This window comes from Lingula anatina, chromosome 6, assembly GCF_051362555.1.
Source record: "Lingula anatina isolate TDL-2025a chromosome 6, LinAna3.0, whole genome shotgun sequence".
NCBI lineage: Eukaryota > Metazoa > Brachiopoda > Lingulata > Lingulida > Lingulidae > Lingula > Lingula anatina.
The window spans coordinates 328,580-345,508 of record NC_141772.1 but is presented as its reverse complement, the minus strand read 5'-3'; the positions used below and the strand labels follow the sequence as shown (position 1 = coordinate 345,508).

The 16,929-nt window shown below is 34.7% G+C and overlaps 2 protein-coding genes and 1 non-coding gene across 8 annotated transcripts; 2 read left to right on the top strand and 1 right to left on the bottom strand.

Moving 5' to 3' along the window:
- The first annotated feature begins 1,298 nt into the window (after positions 1 to 1,298).
- Positions 1,299 to 5,788, top strand: LOC106169485 (uncharacterized). Of its 3 annotated transcripts, none has more exons than XM_013548949.2 (2): positions 1,299 to 1,498; positions 2,641 to 5,788. In XM_013548949.2, exon 2 carries the CDS (start codon positions 2,839 to 2,841, stop codon positions 3,691 to 3,693), a length of 855 nt encoding a protein of 284 aa, XP_013404403.2. In that variant the 5' UTR covers positions 1,299 to 1,498; positions 2,641 to 2,838; the 3' UTR covers positions 3,694 to 5,788. The 3 variants fall into 3 exon arrangements, with proteins under 3 accessions (XP_013404403.2, XP_013404402.2, XP_086871934.1); XM_013548948.2 differs by having other exon boundaries at positions 1,299 to 1,619; XM_087015808.1 differs by having other exon boundaries at positions 1,299 to 1,755.
- A 1,500-nt stretch (positions 5,789 to 7,288) lies between these two features.
- Positions 7,289 to 7,415, bottom strand: Trnal-caa (transfer RNA leucine (anticodon CAA)). Its single transcript has 2 exons — positions 7,378 to 7,415; positions 7,289 to 7,334 (listed from the first exon to the last, which is right to left on the bottom strand). It is a non-coding gene; the product is annotated as a tRNA-Leu (tRNA).
- Positions 7,416 to 7,623: 208 nt separating this feature from the next.
- On the top strand, positions 7,624 to 16,720 carry LOC106169503 (pseudouridylate synthase 7 homolog). Of its 4 annotated transcripts, none has more exons than XM_013548971.2 (17): positions 7,624 to 7,716; positions 8,236 to 8,502; positions 8,855 to 8,942; positions 9,362 to 9,469; positions 9,737 to 9,863; positions 10,484 to 10,601; positions 11,074 to 11,151; positions 11,297 to 11,362; positions 11,684 to 11,746; positions 12,349 to 12,474; positions 12,705 to 12,778; positions 13,436 to 13,593; positions 13,726 to 13,921; positions 14,326 to 14,445; positions 14,699 to 14,768; positions 14,970 to 15,121; positions 15,419 to 16,720. In XM_013548971.2, exons 2-17 carry the CDS (start codon positions 8,282 to 8,284, stop codon positions 15,541 to 15,543), a joined length of 1,890 nt encoding a protein of 629 aa, XP_013404425.2. In that variant the 5' UTR covers positions 7,624 to 7,716; positions 8,236 to 8,281; the 3' UTR covers positions 15,544 to 16,720. The 4 variants fall into 4 exon arrangements, with proteins under 4 accessions (XP_013404425.2, XP_086872443.1, XP_086872441.1 ...); XM_087016317.1 differs by having other exon boundaries at positions 7,624 to 7,737; positions 8,241 to 8,502; XM_087016315.1 differs by having other exon boundaries at positions 7,624 to 7,737.
- The last annotated feature ends 209 nt before the right edge of the window (positions 16,721 to 16,929 follow it).

The window sequence follows — 16,929 nt, the reverse complement described above, 5'->3', positions numbered from 1 at the left end:
TACCGGTTTAAAAATAGGTTATGCTTTGCGTTACTATTATACCTTGGTTTACTAATCTCACAAAAAATTATTGGATCATCAGTAATAACATAAAAAGAAGTACCATCGGAGTAACTTATGTTTATTATAAATATTAAGTTTCTTTAAAAAATTGCAAGGAAAAGGTTTAAGTTGTACAGATACATAAGTTCCAACAAAAATGGTAAAACATTTACATTACGTTTACTAGTACATAAAATAAAGTATTTACATTAAGACCAAATGGGTTCAAAGTAAAACGCAGTTATCTAAAAGTTAGATCAAAGTTGCTGTTTTACGCTAGTACCAGTGCACTAGTATATGTACAAATTGCCATATTATTTTTCCGGTAAAGTGTTCTCCTATATACCAGTGTAACGAAACTGTATGAGGGTCCTTGTTACAGAAAGTACCATAATGGTTAGGGTTAGCCTGACCTAAGTGGGTCAAAAATCTAGGGCGAGGCTTACCTGTGCAAATGAATGACAAATAAGGCTTGCTTGGGACAGACCCTTCCCTCTTCTCCTCCCGAAATCCAGGACTATGATCCATGGCCATTGTGCTGATGGATGTATGACATAAAAATAAAACTTACTTAATTTACTATAATGTATCAGTGTTAAATGGTGGCAAGTTGACCAGTCCGTTTAAACGCTCATCTATGTATGACACTCACATATAACGGATGTTTTGTATGAATGAAGATATCCCTTGGAATGCAGTCATAAGCAACCGCGTAAGGACCAAACTGTTACTAGTGACTAAAAGTCATACCACGGAAAAATGATTATTTGCGTAGCATGTGTATTATTGTTATGCACAAATGTATTTCGTTTTCTCATATCACAAATCTTGAATGAAATAATCACCTTATTACGTAACTGTTTCCAAGGTAAATCTCAGAAAGGAGAAATATGACAGACTAAACTAAAAAAAAAAAATGGAGATTGATAGGACAGTGATAGATAATGTCATTACTACACAATGTTATCACCACATAATGTTGAATATTATTTATAAATAACTCTGATACTGGAGCTTATACATTTAACGACAAAAATTATAATTATGATCATGTTTTCACAAGATAATTACAATTATCATTCTTATTCCTCTGGATGACTGATAACATTTTTCACGTAATGTTATCACCAAACAGCTTCTCTATTTGTCTGCTTTTAAGTCTACTTATTCCTAGGACTACCTTTCTTGTCACACCCGCTCATGATGTATTGCGGTAGATGCGCCTTGACTCACACGTTGCACATTAATTGTGTTTGTTGACATTGTTGAGGTTTGTCATATGTGAGATACATGTAGAACTACTCAGCTCTGTTTCTTTGCTCAGTAATCATACAACAGGCTATATGAGATTATAAAAATATAGATCAATTGGCAGATTGTGCAGCTAGAAGTGAAATTCGAACGCTCTGCCACGTGCTCGGCAATGGAAGAAGTCTGCTACACATGGCAGAGCTAGGTCAGTGAAAGTTAAAACAGATCGGGCAAGATCTCGAGTTAACTGTGCGTCATTCTGTAACTAGGTCGAAAAGAAAGCCACACATACCAGCGAATACAGACGCCACAGTCCAGTGTGAAAGGTGAAGGGTTTAATGTTTTGTTTTTAATACGTGTAGGTACTATTTCACCTGTTTACTCGCATTTGAGATATCTCTACATTAATGTAAGTGTTACGAAAACTACGGCTACGAGAACATGGCGGCTCCTTAGTGACAGGTCTGTTACTTTCACTTTCGACTGATGTGTATTTTATCTGTTTTTTTTTTACTCCGAGTTGGCTGACATTTTTTATCATCTGTGCATATTTAATCAACTACATATTCACTTTCATTGCGGTATATATTTGTCATTAAAATTGATGAATTTAACGTTACTGAATTAGTGTCACACAGGGTAACTAGATATACTGCAGTAGATGGTGTCGATGAGGTGCGGGGGTGTGGGGGGGGGGGCGGTAGGGGAGTGGGAGTTACTTGCATATTTTTATAAGATGTGGTATGGAGGCCACTGTGACAATAATGCCAGCAGGGTTTCGCTATACTGACTAAAGATGTCATTGATTCTTTAAATTAAAGAAAATATAAATTTGGTATTGTAAGCGGCACACGCTTTAGGGGTGCATATCTATTCAAACCGAAACTTGTAATTGGTCATTGAGTCTCTTTATATTAAATTGGCCATTGCTTGTAACCCTGCATATTTGATTAGTAAACATATTGGTATATAGATTTAAGATTAAAAGAATATATATAAGAATCATTATTATTATTATTATTAAATTTGAATAGGGTTAATCTTATACATGTTCAATTTTCAAGTTGTTGGTTTCTGACCACTGCTTTCTTTTATCAGAGAACATCCATTGTTTTGTGTATTGAATCATTTTAACACTTACAAGTATATTTTAAGATTGTGCATCTCACGACTATTTGTTTTTATTGTAAAATCCAACTTTTTTAAGTTGCAAATAAATACATATTATTATTTATTTTTATTATAATTATTTTATACATATTCTATCATATCGCAGACATACAATGAAAAAACCTCCATTACAAAATCTTTGGCATTAATTCGATGCCTTTCATTTCTCTATTTAAGATATTGGTCTGAGGAGCCATGTCTTTGTCCAAGATCCTAACAAAAGATTTCCTAACGTGCAGCATTTGCCATGAAAAGTTCAAAGATCCCAAGGTCCTCTGATATTTGCATACGTTTTGCCAGCAATGCTTCCAAGAAAATTTGTGACTCAACATCCCGACCCTGCCTGTAGCCTTGACCCAGATTATCACCAACAACATGGAGGATAGCGTTAACAATATTAACAGTTGCCTTGGAGACGTGGTTCCTGACGTGAGTGGAAAACTGGTGACATCATTTAAAGTAGAATTGGCCAAGACGCCAGAGGAGATAATCATGCATGTGACCACTGATACAAATGGTGATATCCTTACTGGTGTTTGGTGTAATGAGGACAGGTCACAGAACAGAATCCACATCTACGATACCAACTTTGATCTACAGGGCACAATTACAAACCCAAGAGCAGCAGAAAAGGAGGCGTTTGTTGGGATTGCCATTGATGATGACAGTAACATTGTCACTAGATGTCTGGTGTCAGATGAAATCATTGTCTACACCAAGACAGGGGACCAGGTGAGAACATTCCACAGTGAGTCACCAGAAGCAGTAGCGGTCAACAGCAAGGGTCAGTATGTGGTGGCTGGTAGTAATACTCTGACTGTGCACCACAAGGATGGTATGGTTCTGCAGACGACACAAGACCCAGAGGTTAAATTTCAAAAATACATTCACTGTAACGTTAATGATGACATCATAGTTTCAGATCCAGGAGATGATCACATCCGTGTATACGATTCCACTCTCCAGCTTAAATACAGATATGGTACCCAGGGTGATGGGGATGGACAGGTGGACGCTCCATGTGGCACATGCTGCTTGGATAATGGAGACATAATTCTAACAGATTTCTTCAACCACCGTCTTCACCTGATAACTCCAGAGGGGGTATTCAAGAGATTTCTTTTAAGCAGAGACAATGGACTATTCAGGCCAAACGATGTTGCAATAAACCAACTCGGACAACTGGTTGTTGGGGAAGAAGGAGGCAAGATTAAAGTTTTTCAGTTATGACTGATTACTGATATACCAAACCAACAATGGACTACGGATATATTATGTTTGGAAAAAACGGATATTTTATAACTTAGTTATAGTTACCAGACCCTGTCTAGCTCTTGTCTCGCTTGTATCATGAACGTTTTGTTTCAGTTTGGAACCCTCGCCATATTGGGTTTATATAAGAACGAGAAATGTTAGCTGTGACTAAACCGTCACATCACAGAAAATGAAGTATTTGTGTGCAATGTGTATTGCTATAATGCAAACATTTACTGTAGCCTGATAATAATGATAAGTCCTGACTGGAAAAAAAATTGAAACTATTCTTTCACATATAGAATAGGAACTTATTGTTATGTAATACAAACATGTATTGTTTCTTGATTATCCTGGAAAACCTTCACTGAAAAATATTTCTATTGAAACTGTTATTCTCAGAAAAGAAAACCTTTGGCAGAGTAATTTGATTGAGAATATGATAATGTTTATTTTGTTTCAGTTTTATATAATTGATGTTCCCAGTAAAATTACCAATTTTAATTATATAGATACAATATAAAGTCATTTGTTATAAACTATATGAGTGGAAAAATTAGGTAGTGCTCTGCATTTTTCTTTGTTGCATTGATTTCTCAGAAAATTTATTATAGCTTATAAAACTTATGTATGAAAATAGTTCAATATAATAATATTAATTTTTGAAAAACTTTGCAAACAAAAGATTGAGGTTGTGCAGATACATGAGATCAAATAAAAATGATAAAATACATGTAGTATTTACTAGTTTTTTTTAGTAGTAGTTTATTATCATCACTGTATGCGTATGATTACATAATAAATATCCAGCGAGCAGAACATTACATACAGGGATAAATGATCAATAAAGGCATTACAAGTATAATATGTAGCGCAATACAATACCATGACAAAAACTTATAGTTTGGTACACCGTTTTTTTATGTACAGACACAGATGTGTCTGTACATATTGCCATCACCTGCGTCTGTCGTCGCCGTTCATGTCGCCGTCGCCGTCGCCGTCGCCGTGCACTTTCAGTGTTAACACCATAAGTGGAAGACAGTTTTACTTTTTGGCTTTATATTTACAGAGCTGATGAATATTCATAAAACGCAGGTCAAGTTCGAAAATCGGCATGATCGGGCCACCATTTTAGTAGTTATGCTGTTTTTTTCACTTTTCAGCATATATGCAACACTGTTAACACATTTCAAAGAAAACTGATAGGCCTGTTGTCATGAAACTCACAGGAGTATTCAATCTTACTAAAACGCAGGTCAAGTTCGAAAATCGGCATGATCTGGCCACCATTTTAGTAGTTATGCTGTTTTTTTCACTTTTCAGCATATATGCAACACTGTTAACACATTTCAAAGAAAACTGATAGGCCTGTTGTCATGAAACTCACAGGAGTAATCAATCTTACTAAAACGCAGGTCAAGTTCGAAAATCGGCATAATCGGGCCATTATTTTATAAGTTATGCTGTTTTTTCACATTTCTTCAGATTCAATTCTTAGGCATGTTAACAGTCTCATTATTTAATTAATAAGATACGTAAAAGTGTTTGTTTGACATTTCCTGCATCTTTACAACATTGTTAGTTGATTATGTAAAAATGATGGTAAACTTGTTATCGTGTATTGTGTAATAAAGTGTCAAAAATGGAAATAAACTCATATTATTGCAGTTTGTAAGATTCAATCATTCATTATGTTCAGAAACTCAGAATGGAGGAAATTGGACATTTGACACTGTTCTATTGATATTTTTCACCTCTCATCAACTTTCTTAGTTGATCATATAAAAATAGCAGTAAACTGTTAATTTTGTTTTATGTTAAAAAAGTGTTAAAAATGGAAATAAACGCATTTCATAACAGTACTGTCTTGTTTCACATTTCCTCAGATTCAATTCTTAGGCATGTTAACAGTCTCATTATTTAACTAATAAGATACGTAAAAGTCTTTGTTTAACATTTCCTGCATCTTTACAACATTGTTAGTTGATTATGTAAAAATGATGGTAAGCTTGTTATCATGTATTGTATAATAGAGTTTCAAAAATGGAAATAAACTCTTATCATTGCAGTTTGTCAGATTCATTCATTCATTCACTATGTTCAGAAACTCAGAATGGAGGAAATTGGACATTAAACACTGTTCTATTGGTATTTTTCCCATCTCATCAATTTTTTATGTTAAAAAAGTGTTAAAAATGGAAATAAACCCATTTCAGAAAAGTGCTGTCTTGTTTACATTTTGACATTTTCAAGATGTGACTTTGAAGTTCCATGGTCCTGAAGACCTTTGCTAGTCACATTTTCTGAATATCCATGATACTTATATTTTATTATTAAAAATTGATGGTTATTATGCTGTTAAGCATTATGTAATATTGCATCCAAATTTGCAGAAACCCCTATTTTGGGCACTGCTCCCATGATGATCATTTAAGGAAAATCATGTCACTCACTGTTCTCAAACTTACAGGAAAGAAGCATGGGACTAAAATACAGTTTCATTAGGCAGTGCAGTCTATTTGGTAAATTTTTCTGGCAGTTAATCAGTTTTTTGTGAAAATTTAATTTTTCACATATTGGCAATTTCAAGGTGTGACTTAGAACCACCTTGGGCTTGAAGACCCATGCTAGTCACATTTTCTGAAAATCCACGATACGTATATTTTATTATTAAAAACTGATGGTCTTTATGCTGTTAAGCATTATGAAATATTGCATCAAAATAGAAGAAAACACAATTTTGGGTATTGCTGCCATGATGACCATCATGGGAAAACCATATTACTTATGATTGTCAAACTTTTAAAAAAGAAACACAGGACTAAAATGCAGCTCAAGTGGGAAAAGCAGTCTAATTGACTTCTTTTTCTGGAAGTTTTACATTTTCAAAGTGTGAACTTGAACTCTCATGGGCTTGAAACCTTATGCTTGTTACACATTTTACTTACATTGGTATTACTTGTTGAGCATAATTAAAATTTGATGTTGAATTTGCAGTTTAACATAATGTACTTTTACATCAGAATTGACAGTAGCCTATTTTGTTATTTCCTGCTTTTTGTCTGTACATTTGACAGCTTTGCTGCCTTGTAAAAGCTACTTTTCTGATATTTTCAAGACCTTGTATACATATGAAACGACTAAGTGCAAAATTGAGTCATGTTTCCATCGTCTCACGCCACAATGATGTTGCTGAGAGATCAGTTCTCGGTAATTTGATACAGATACTACAGTTGTAGGTCAGGCGGTTTATTTATACCATTTGATAAAACAAGCAATACAAAGCCTTCAGTGAAAAAAAAGGTGAAGTAAAAAAAAAAGTGTGTCAGAAGTGGGATTCGAACCCACGCCCACATTCGTGGACCAGAACACTCATACCTTCTGACAGAGTGCAAAATTGAGTCATGTTTCCATCGTCTCACGCCACAATGATGTTGCTGAGAGATCAGTTCTCGGTAATTTGATACAGATACTACAGTTGTAGGTCAGGCGGTTTATTTATACCATTTGATAAAACAAGCAATACAAAGCCTTCAGTGAAAAAAAAGGTGAAGTAAAAAAAAAAGTGTGTCAGAAGTGGGATTCGAACCCACGCCCACATTCGTGGACCAGAACACTCATACCTTCTGACAGAAGGCAAGGTAGCCCGTGTACCACCTTGAGTCTGGCGCCTTAGACCGCTCGGCCATCCTGACATCTGATGAAACTGGTTGACAAATAAAATACATAATCCAAGCTTTAGAAAATATGGCCCATTTCTGAGAATATCTGTTGATTGTAGCAAAAAATTATTAAACCTGAAGTATACTTTAATATGGGAAACTGTTGCCGGCTTATGACATTTGGCTTGTCTCTATTTCAAAGTGAAATTAAGTAGGTCACGGTACATAACGTCACTTCCGGTACAATTTCATTCCATGAAAACACGCGTGCTGCTGTTACGTTTACGTGTTGATGATTCTCTTGTTGATGAGTGTGTTTCCTCTCAGTGTACTGGTATGTGGCACGATTTTGAAGGCAAGAAAGCGTAGACTTCATTTACTTTTTTAAAATCTTTTTTAAGTAAACCTTTGAGTTCTTTGACAAATGCGATTACAGCAAATTAATTTCCCCTAGTCAACCCAAGAAGTTACAACAGATCTAGCTGTAAATGGTATGTTTGTGTAGCATATATATTTCTCATCCTCAATACTTAAATTAATATATATAAAAATTAATACGGTGGGGGTTATATGATTGTTATATGGTGAGTTATATGAGCCGGGGGGGGGGGGGGGGGGGAGGATACTGCAGACAAGAAGTGTCAAATTTTGGACTCTGTCCAAGTCAGATGTGATCGATTCCATTTGCTATTTCTTGCAAGTATACTAGATGCAATTTACCATACTGAAATCTTAAATGTAAAACAACCATCATTGTATTGTTTAACTTGAGCCTCTTTTTGTTTTCATTTAGTTGATATATAGACAACATTGCATCTTAAAGTTTCTCAGTTATTCTCTGTGTATCTTTCAGCTTAGGATAGAGATGAGAGACTAAATGTGCCAGTGATATTTGGAACATGGCAGATATTCCCCAACATACAGCTGAATCCCAGGTACAGGAGGACACTCTGGAGCCATTACCCAAGAAACAGAAATTAGAAGAAGGAACAGATCCTGTCGTGGTTAAAGATAAAGAAATCACAGGGAGTGAAGATGGAAGTCTCCTCACTGAAAAAGATTGTGGAATTACTGAGTACCTCAGTTCACATCAGGGGTTCACTGGGGTGCTGAAACAGAGGTGTAGTACATGGTGTTTTTTAAAAAATACTTTAAATACCAGTAATTGTTTCTCCTCCATAGTCTTTATGTTTTTGAAATTATGTGTGTATTCCATTGGATCCAGAAAGGATGTAAATGGCTGTGCCTGGATATCTTCATATCAAAATCTGTACATCTACATATTTCAGTAATTTCATTTCTTATAGTTTTCAATTCTACATATTTCAATTTACTATTTAGAAGAAAAGCAGCTTTTATTGGTATTCCAGACTGGTATTAATTTCCTAATTCCACATCTTTCACCAGAGTGTGGTAACAGACAGGGCCCCAGTGTGCTGATCTACAACTGTTTAATCACCTCTCTCCTTCAGGTTTTCAGATTTCATAGTCCATGAAATAGACACAGATGGTAATATAGTGCACCTGACAGATCTGTCTCTGCCACTGGAGAAGGAAGAGGTGAGATTTTAAAAAAAATATATATTAGATTTTATGGTCAGATGTAGGTACATCTCTACATGGAACCATGATAACTTTTCTCTGTCCAAATCAAGTGGATGATTTTAACATGGTACAGCTTACTTATTGCCATAAAGAACTGAATGATTGACCTACCATACTACTACTACTTAGGCTAATGGGTCTTGGAAGCTATTTTGTATACATTTTTCTTTATTTGTTTGATTACTTGGAATGAGTTATATTCAATTTGGTATCAGTTACACATTTTTGTGTTTTTTTTTTTACAATAATTTATGATATATTTGACACTAATAATTAATAAAAAAAGGGTTGTCTAGATAGTTGTGTTTATGTTCTAGGACTTTTTGAAGTGATTGAATTTGAACTTATTGCTTTCTTCCTCTTTTTTGTCCCAGTGTCCAGATCCAGGATTAGACCTATGCCCATTCTTCTCTGCAGAAGACATTGCTAAACTTGAGGAGTTTGTGACAAGAGAAGACAAGGCTGCCACTCTGACACTGCCAGTGAGAAAAAACTTGTAACAGTTTATTGTGTGTGTGCGTGCGTGCATGCATTTGTGTGTGAGCAGGTTATTGGTGTATGACATAAAACTGATATTCAAGTCATTGTAGTATAAACCTATCATTTTCACTCTACAAAGAAAAAAAGAGAGAAAATTCTTAATCTGAAGATTTTAATGATCTTTAAAAAACAGTTTTAAAATTGGACAGGACTAGTTATGTCTGTATAAAATATGTGAACAAATTTCTTCAAAATGAATTCCGTGTCAGGTCCAGGAAGATAAAGAAATGAGAACCCAGATGTACAAAACCTTGAAGAAGAAGTATCCTAACTTAGATGGCAGAACTGTGAAAAGTGAGATAGGAGCAAGTGTCATTGAGGTCTCTTTCAAAAAAGGTAGTACTATAGCTGGCCACTCGGCTTGTGAAAGATATTTATTAAACAAATAAGTGAGAAAGTTGGTTAAAGTGTAACAATCTTTTTTGACTTTTGTTTCTTTCGGGTGAATAACTAAATATAAAAAGTTTGCTTCACATTGTGATAAGTCATTACCAAATACAGAGGTTGATAGCCATGGTAGAGGTAAAAAGCACTGTCCAATTTTGTGATGAATTTTAATCAAGTCTGGTTTTTATATTAGAGAAGTTTCTTAAGGTAAAGGTTTATCTATGAGAGCTCTGAATTCACTCTAGATGGTCCTCACTGGGCTGTTAGCTGACTGTACTGGAGCTTAGTTTACAAATCCTGGCTACTCTCTGTCTGGTGTAGTGAATAGTTTTAACTTTATAAACTCAAATCCCTTTACAAATAAAGATCCAACACAATATTTTAGTTATGTTTCTGTTTCCCAAACCTAATAACTAAAACAAGTGGAGGCAGTAGTAGAATAGGCTGATAATTTAAAAATAAAACCTTGTAATAATAATTTCAAATGTTCCCCCTACTGTTTAGTCACCAGAGTTATAAAACTTGACATGGAATTCTGGGATATATGACCATCACATGTTATTTCCTAGGGGAGAGTCGATCCTCACAGGTATGGCCTCAGAGCCGAGGAAAACACCTGAAGTTTGTACTGTACAAGGAGAACAAGGATACCATGCAGGCCATTAGTCAAATATCCAGATTTCTCAGGTAGGATGTTTTAAGGGTTTTTTTCATATAAACTTTATCTGAACAGGGGCAGATTCAGAGATATTTTCTGAGAGCCTTCTTATTATCTTTGTTGATCCATAACTCATTTTTTGATCGTCTTTCGACAGAAAAAAAAATTAGACACCCGTCAATGTAAACTTGAAAATCTGTCTCCCTGAAGACCCAGAAGACAGCCTCAATCCGCCCCTGCTAATATATATATATATATATATATTATGTGACAAGTATGAAATGCATTCGCTGCTGTTAAAGAGACTCGCCCTATCTGTAGGCCTACTACATTTTCCTTACAAAAATGTGATTCAGCTGTCTGTCTGTCATTTTACTTCCCATAAGAAAACATCAAAAATATGTCAGACACAAGTACACACACCTCACAGGATGGTAAAGATGATTTTTTCATATTTTAAATATATATATTTTTTTAATTTTTAATATTTGGTATTTTTAGGATCAAGCCCAACATGTTTTGCTATGCTGGGACCAAAGACAAGAGAGCAGTGACCACACAATATATATCCTGCTTCAAGTAAGACATTACTAATTATTATGTATCCTGCTTCTTGTAAGATAAACTAATTACTGTAACAGAAACAGTTTCTTACAGAAAGATATGATAGCAAATATTTCTTTGATACTTTGATCATGAAAGGTGGGGGTAACTTTTCTTTCAGAGTTGATGCAAAAAGGATCCAAGAACTCAATCAGCATACTGATACTTTGGCCATGGGAAACTTTAGGTATGATATCTATTATTTTTAAAAAATAACTTATTCCAAATTTTGAAATGATAACAATTGTAAAGAATAACATTTCTGTTGGATTAAATAAACTGTGTTGTAAGCAATATATTGTATTAGTTAAATCCTGCATTATGAATGGATTCAATTTATTAAAATGGTCATATTACCTTGATGTTAAACTCCTAGATAATCAGTCAAAATATGGTATATATATATATATATGGCATTTGGATTTTGAACTATATTAATTCCCTGGATCTTGAACTTTTAAATGTCCAATTTTGTTATAATACTACATATTAGTATTTTGTTGTACAGATATGTGGATCACCCTGTAACCCTAGGGCAACTGAAAGGAAACCATTTCACTATTGTATTGAGGTGAGAAAGGTCTGCTGCATAATATTAATATAGAACTGGTAATTTTGAAAAAATTATGTAAAATTTTATGGTTGCCTGCCACCTTGAATACTTGTGTCAAGTCCACGTCACCCAGTATATACAAGTGGTGTTGATAAGTCATTTAACAGGATTGTGCTGGGTGACTCCCCACACTAGCCAAAAAATAAAATGTAATTATTAAACAAAGGAAATTATTTTCTTCTAAGTTTAGGTATGTAGGTAAAATGGTACTAGTTTATGGTATTTAGAAGGCAGAAACTCTTTTGGGTTTAGCTGGCCACGGCTATTCTAGTTGTTTAATTTATGGTCATTAAGTTTTTTCATTCTAATTAAATAATGATATATCAGATATCATACACAAGTATAAGGACCAGGGGAACCCATGGTTTAACATCAGATTATCTCTTTGAGATTTCAGTGCACCAAAGTCTAAACCAAAATTATATCAACCTGTTGTTAATGTAAAATTGTGTCAAATTGTTAGAACTGTTAGGGTTCTTTAACAGGACATGGCTGACATGTCTAGTAAACTAACTTTGTCATAGATTTGTGATGTAATATGTTCTTTGTGGCTGTTCCAGGGATGTACTAGGCACAGATGACCAGATCAATGCTGGGTGGACGGCAGTACGGGAGACAGGACTGATTAACTACTTTGGAATGCAGAGATTTGGTACAACAATTGTACCCACTCACCACATAGGAAGGTTAGATATCATCTTGTTTGGAAGATTTAATACAATGTATTTTAAGTCTGAATTTGCCTAATGTTCTATTAGTCATCCATTGCAGAAATGTTTGATTGAAGACTGATTGCGTTTTGTTAAATGTAATGTTATGGTGTAGCACCCACACTAAGGGTAGGGGTGGGGTGAAATATTGGAACATATTATGATGTAAAACAATTCACATGACTGTGTTGTCGTGTTTATTTCAGAGCTCTGTTGCACTGTGATTATAAAGAGGCTTTGGAGCTGATTATGAAGCCAAGACATAAACCTGGGGAGAGAAGTACTGTAACACTATTTTTCAGTTTTCAAAAATTGTGTTTTGCTAAGTTATGTACTTTGAGCAGCACAATTGAATCACCAATGCAGATATTATTGTTGTGATCAAGTTTTTAAAATTTACATGTGACCTTTAGTAGTATGAGAACTTTGGTCTTTTGTTGATCTGAATTTGTTTTGTTTTCAAGCTGTGATTCAACAGAAATCAGATCTTAAAAGGATACATTTTATTTTAAAAATCATTTAAAAATTTTAAACTAAAAATTATTTAAAACGGTATCTGACCAATGACATTTTCATCTTGTTGTCACAGTTCTGTTGCATTTGCGATTAAAGCCTCACACCCTTTTGATACAGGTCTTATTGGAAAGTTTTGAATTTCATTTGATATCTTATATGTCCATGAATCTGTTTGTTTATGTAACACCCCAAGTGGGGACATTTTATATCTTACATGTTAATTAATTTGTTTGTTTTAATTACACTTAAGATTGGGCCATTTTATAAATTACATATTAATGAATTTGTTTTGTTTTTTTAAACACTTAAGGCTGGGACATCTTATATATTAATGAATGTTTATTTTGTATAACACTTAAGGCTGGGATATTTTATATCTTATATATTAATGAACGTTTATTTTTTTTTTTTAATTCCTAAGGCTGGGACAAGCCTGAGCAGTGCAGACAGAAGTGGTCAGAGACGAGGGACGCTGGTCAGGCCCTGGCGGTTATCGGCAGGTTTAACTGTGTGGAGCAGTATGTGATGACTGGACTGAAGAAACATCAGGGGAAAAACTTCCAGGCAGCCATACAAATGGTGGGTAACATGGGGGTGGAGGTGGGGATGGTATTTGATTTTTCTCTAATTTTTTATGCAAAATGCTCAGGTTGAAGAAGGAAGAGGCCTGTTAATGTTTGTATAATCTTTAATTTTTTTTTCTTAAATCAGATTCCCAAGAACAGTAGAACCCTGTACATGCACAGCTATCAAAGTTATATATGGAATCAGATAGTGTCCAGACGGATACGACAGTTTGGAATGAAGCCAATGGCAGGCGACCTGGTCCTGGATAGCAATACTGTAGATGGCGCTGACTGCGATGTGGATGATTTGGATGCTGTAAAAGAGCAATCTCAGAAGTCAGGTAATTGCTGTGCAGTAGCTTTGAAAACTGTTCATTGAAAAAGGTAAATATTGACTTATAATGCTTGAAAAGCAGTTTGCTGAATATTATTATTATTATTTGTCTTGGTTCACTCTGACTTTGTGCTATATATAAGTCAACCATTTGGTGTGTATTTTTTCTGTTATATAAAAGTAACAAACTTTTTTCCTGATGATTCTGCTGCTCCAAGTTAGTTCCAAACTAATATTTCAGTTCCATAAGGTTAAATGATTTATGACAAAAAATGCTTATTTATCATAAATTTTACCATTAAAGATTGATGTCAAAAGAAATTATTTTATTTGTTTGACCATGTCAAAGACAAATTAGATATTATAATATATTATTATAAAATTGCTACTCTTGACTTTCTGTTTCTGCAGGGGACACTGCCAGTCAACCCAGTGTAACAGTTCTCACAGAGGAGACCGCAGCCAACTATACAATTTATGATGTTGTCATACCGTTACCTGGATATGGTGTTACTTACCCTGAAAATGAAGGTGTGGGTTGCTCTAATTTCTCTAAGAAAAGGAAGTTGTATCTCTAATACAATAAAGTTCAATCTGTAAAGATGTCAGTTTTTGCCACTCTCACAACAATCACAGAAGTCAAAAATATTATTGGATTACAGTAAGTTATTTAATATGTTAGAGTGGCTTAACAGCATTTGGTTTTGTTACTAAGGAGTATGTGCCAAAATAAAATGAAATGTGGTTATGGAATAGAATAATATAATTAATCATGTATTTCCAGTGAAACAATGGATAAGTGACCTGCTCAAGAAAGACGGAATTGATGCAGACACCTTCAAACAGAGTTTAAAGTACGTCATTCATGAATTATATTTTCATCCCTGGAGTTAGATAACATTTTGATATCAAAAGATGTAGACAAGTTTTGACTGTTTTGCTTACATGCAAGCATGCAAGTTTCTTTTCTCTTTAACTCTGATATTTGTAAGATGCATCATTATTGTAATATATGTAAACAGTTAACTGATGGTTACTTTATTTTCATGTTTCAGATCATTCTCTGTATCTGGTAGTTACAGGAAGATGTTAGTACGCCCAGAGGGGGTCAAATGGAGCATCCATCGCTATGACGACAACACAATTCCCCTGGTGCTCACAGACCGCGATAGACTTAATAATGTGGAGCTACCCACACAATCTGAGGGTTAGTTGTATATGCGATGAGTTTTCAGAATCTAACAATATGAAATTCATGAATTGATATGATATCTTCATTTCAGTTTTTTCATTGACACAGACAAATTGTTGATATTTAGAAAATGTTAAATTGAGAGAAGTTATGCATATTGTTTGGTCATTTAAAACAGGTGCTAAAATTACTGAATTTTCAACATGAAAAAAAAGTAAACATTTTGTGTACAAGAAGCATGTGGCAAAAGTATTATTATTATTTGAGGTATAAGTTAGACGTTGGACTAAATTCTCTTTGTTTTGTTTACAGAGGGGAAGTTGAAGGCAATCAAAGTGGAGTTTAGTCTTCCTAAGGGTTGCTATGCAACCATGGTTGTCAGGGAGGCCCTGAAGATGGAGACGTCCCAGTCCTTTCAGATCAGTCTCAACAGATAACACAGGGTTTTTCTTTATATTTGAGAAAGAATTATTGGAAGAGAACGTTTCAGGCAGGTCAGACAGCTGGGAGCATTCATGGATATTCTTAAGGTTTTTTATGGAGGCATTTCGGAAATATTTTAAGGAGACTTTTGAAAAGACAGAAATGTCTGTCACAGTTGTTATTTCTGGATAGATTGAACAGAGGACAATCAGCCCAAGTGTTCAGATCTGCATCTGGCAGGGACCATAGTAGTGACAGCGACAGTGAACAGTCCCAGTTCTCTCAGATCATGCTGTGTGGTGTAATGCCACTGATGTTCTTAACCCAGCTGGTGGTACTCACTCAGAAGGTGGCTACACATCTCGGTTCCTCTTGAGTTGAACTGAAAGCAGTAAAGACCTGCTTGAATGTCTGAATTATGATAGTAGTGTGTTGAAGTAGCTGGAAGATCAGATGGTGTTGAGTGAGGAAGTTCAGAATTACCTTCAGGACATTTTATCATGCAGCGTAATGATGTCAGTGATTCTCTCAGGTAGAATCATGGAGAAGATTATATTTGACAAAAACGTGTTCTGAAATTTAACAAGATCTGTGTATGCGTGTTTAAGAAGTAACACTGTCAGTTCAGGTGGAACAGGGGAAAGATGAAAGTTATCTCCATTATTGCAATATAACTAAGATGGCAGATGTCAGCTTTCAGTGTGCTGTCTGAGACTATTTGAATAGAAATTTGAACTTTTTGCCTGTAATACTTATGAAGTGTTTCTGGCATTTGAATGGGCTCGTGTATATGGATTTTGCAATAAACCTGTTCACATCTTGTTTGGCTTTTTTAAGAAAATAACAGAGAATTAAATTTATTGAGGCTAAACTAGTATGGCAAGGTCTTAAAAATGCACTGATCTGTACAAATTTTTTATCACAAAGAAAGTTCTTGTAAGTCAATTGTGAAGAATACCTGGAGCCTGTCTAAAACGTGGACTGTGACACTTGGTGTCGCTGGCTGAATTTAGACATAATTGTTTCTATGTCTTCTATTTATAATACTTGCCAATTCTAATTTTTAAGTAGGCTGGACTAAAAATATATCTGTTTTAGGCAATACCTAAACTTATCAATTAAAAAATAAACTGTTGAAATGGTGTTAGTAGACTTGTGTCTGTTTGTAATTAAACTTGGTATATTTTTGCACTATTGTGTTGAGAGATTATTTTTACTAGATAACATTTTAGCATCAATAACCATTTAAACTAAGTGCTTGACAGGTCATGCAGCTCAATCATTTTATTAACGATGACGGTCCCTTAACTGGTTCAAAGAAAACTTTCTATGAGCTGCCGGTGTTTATGAGCATAAAATATTAAAAATAGCATAAAATATTGACTCAAGTGCAGGGACAG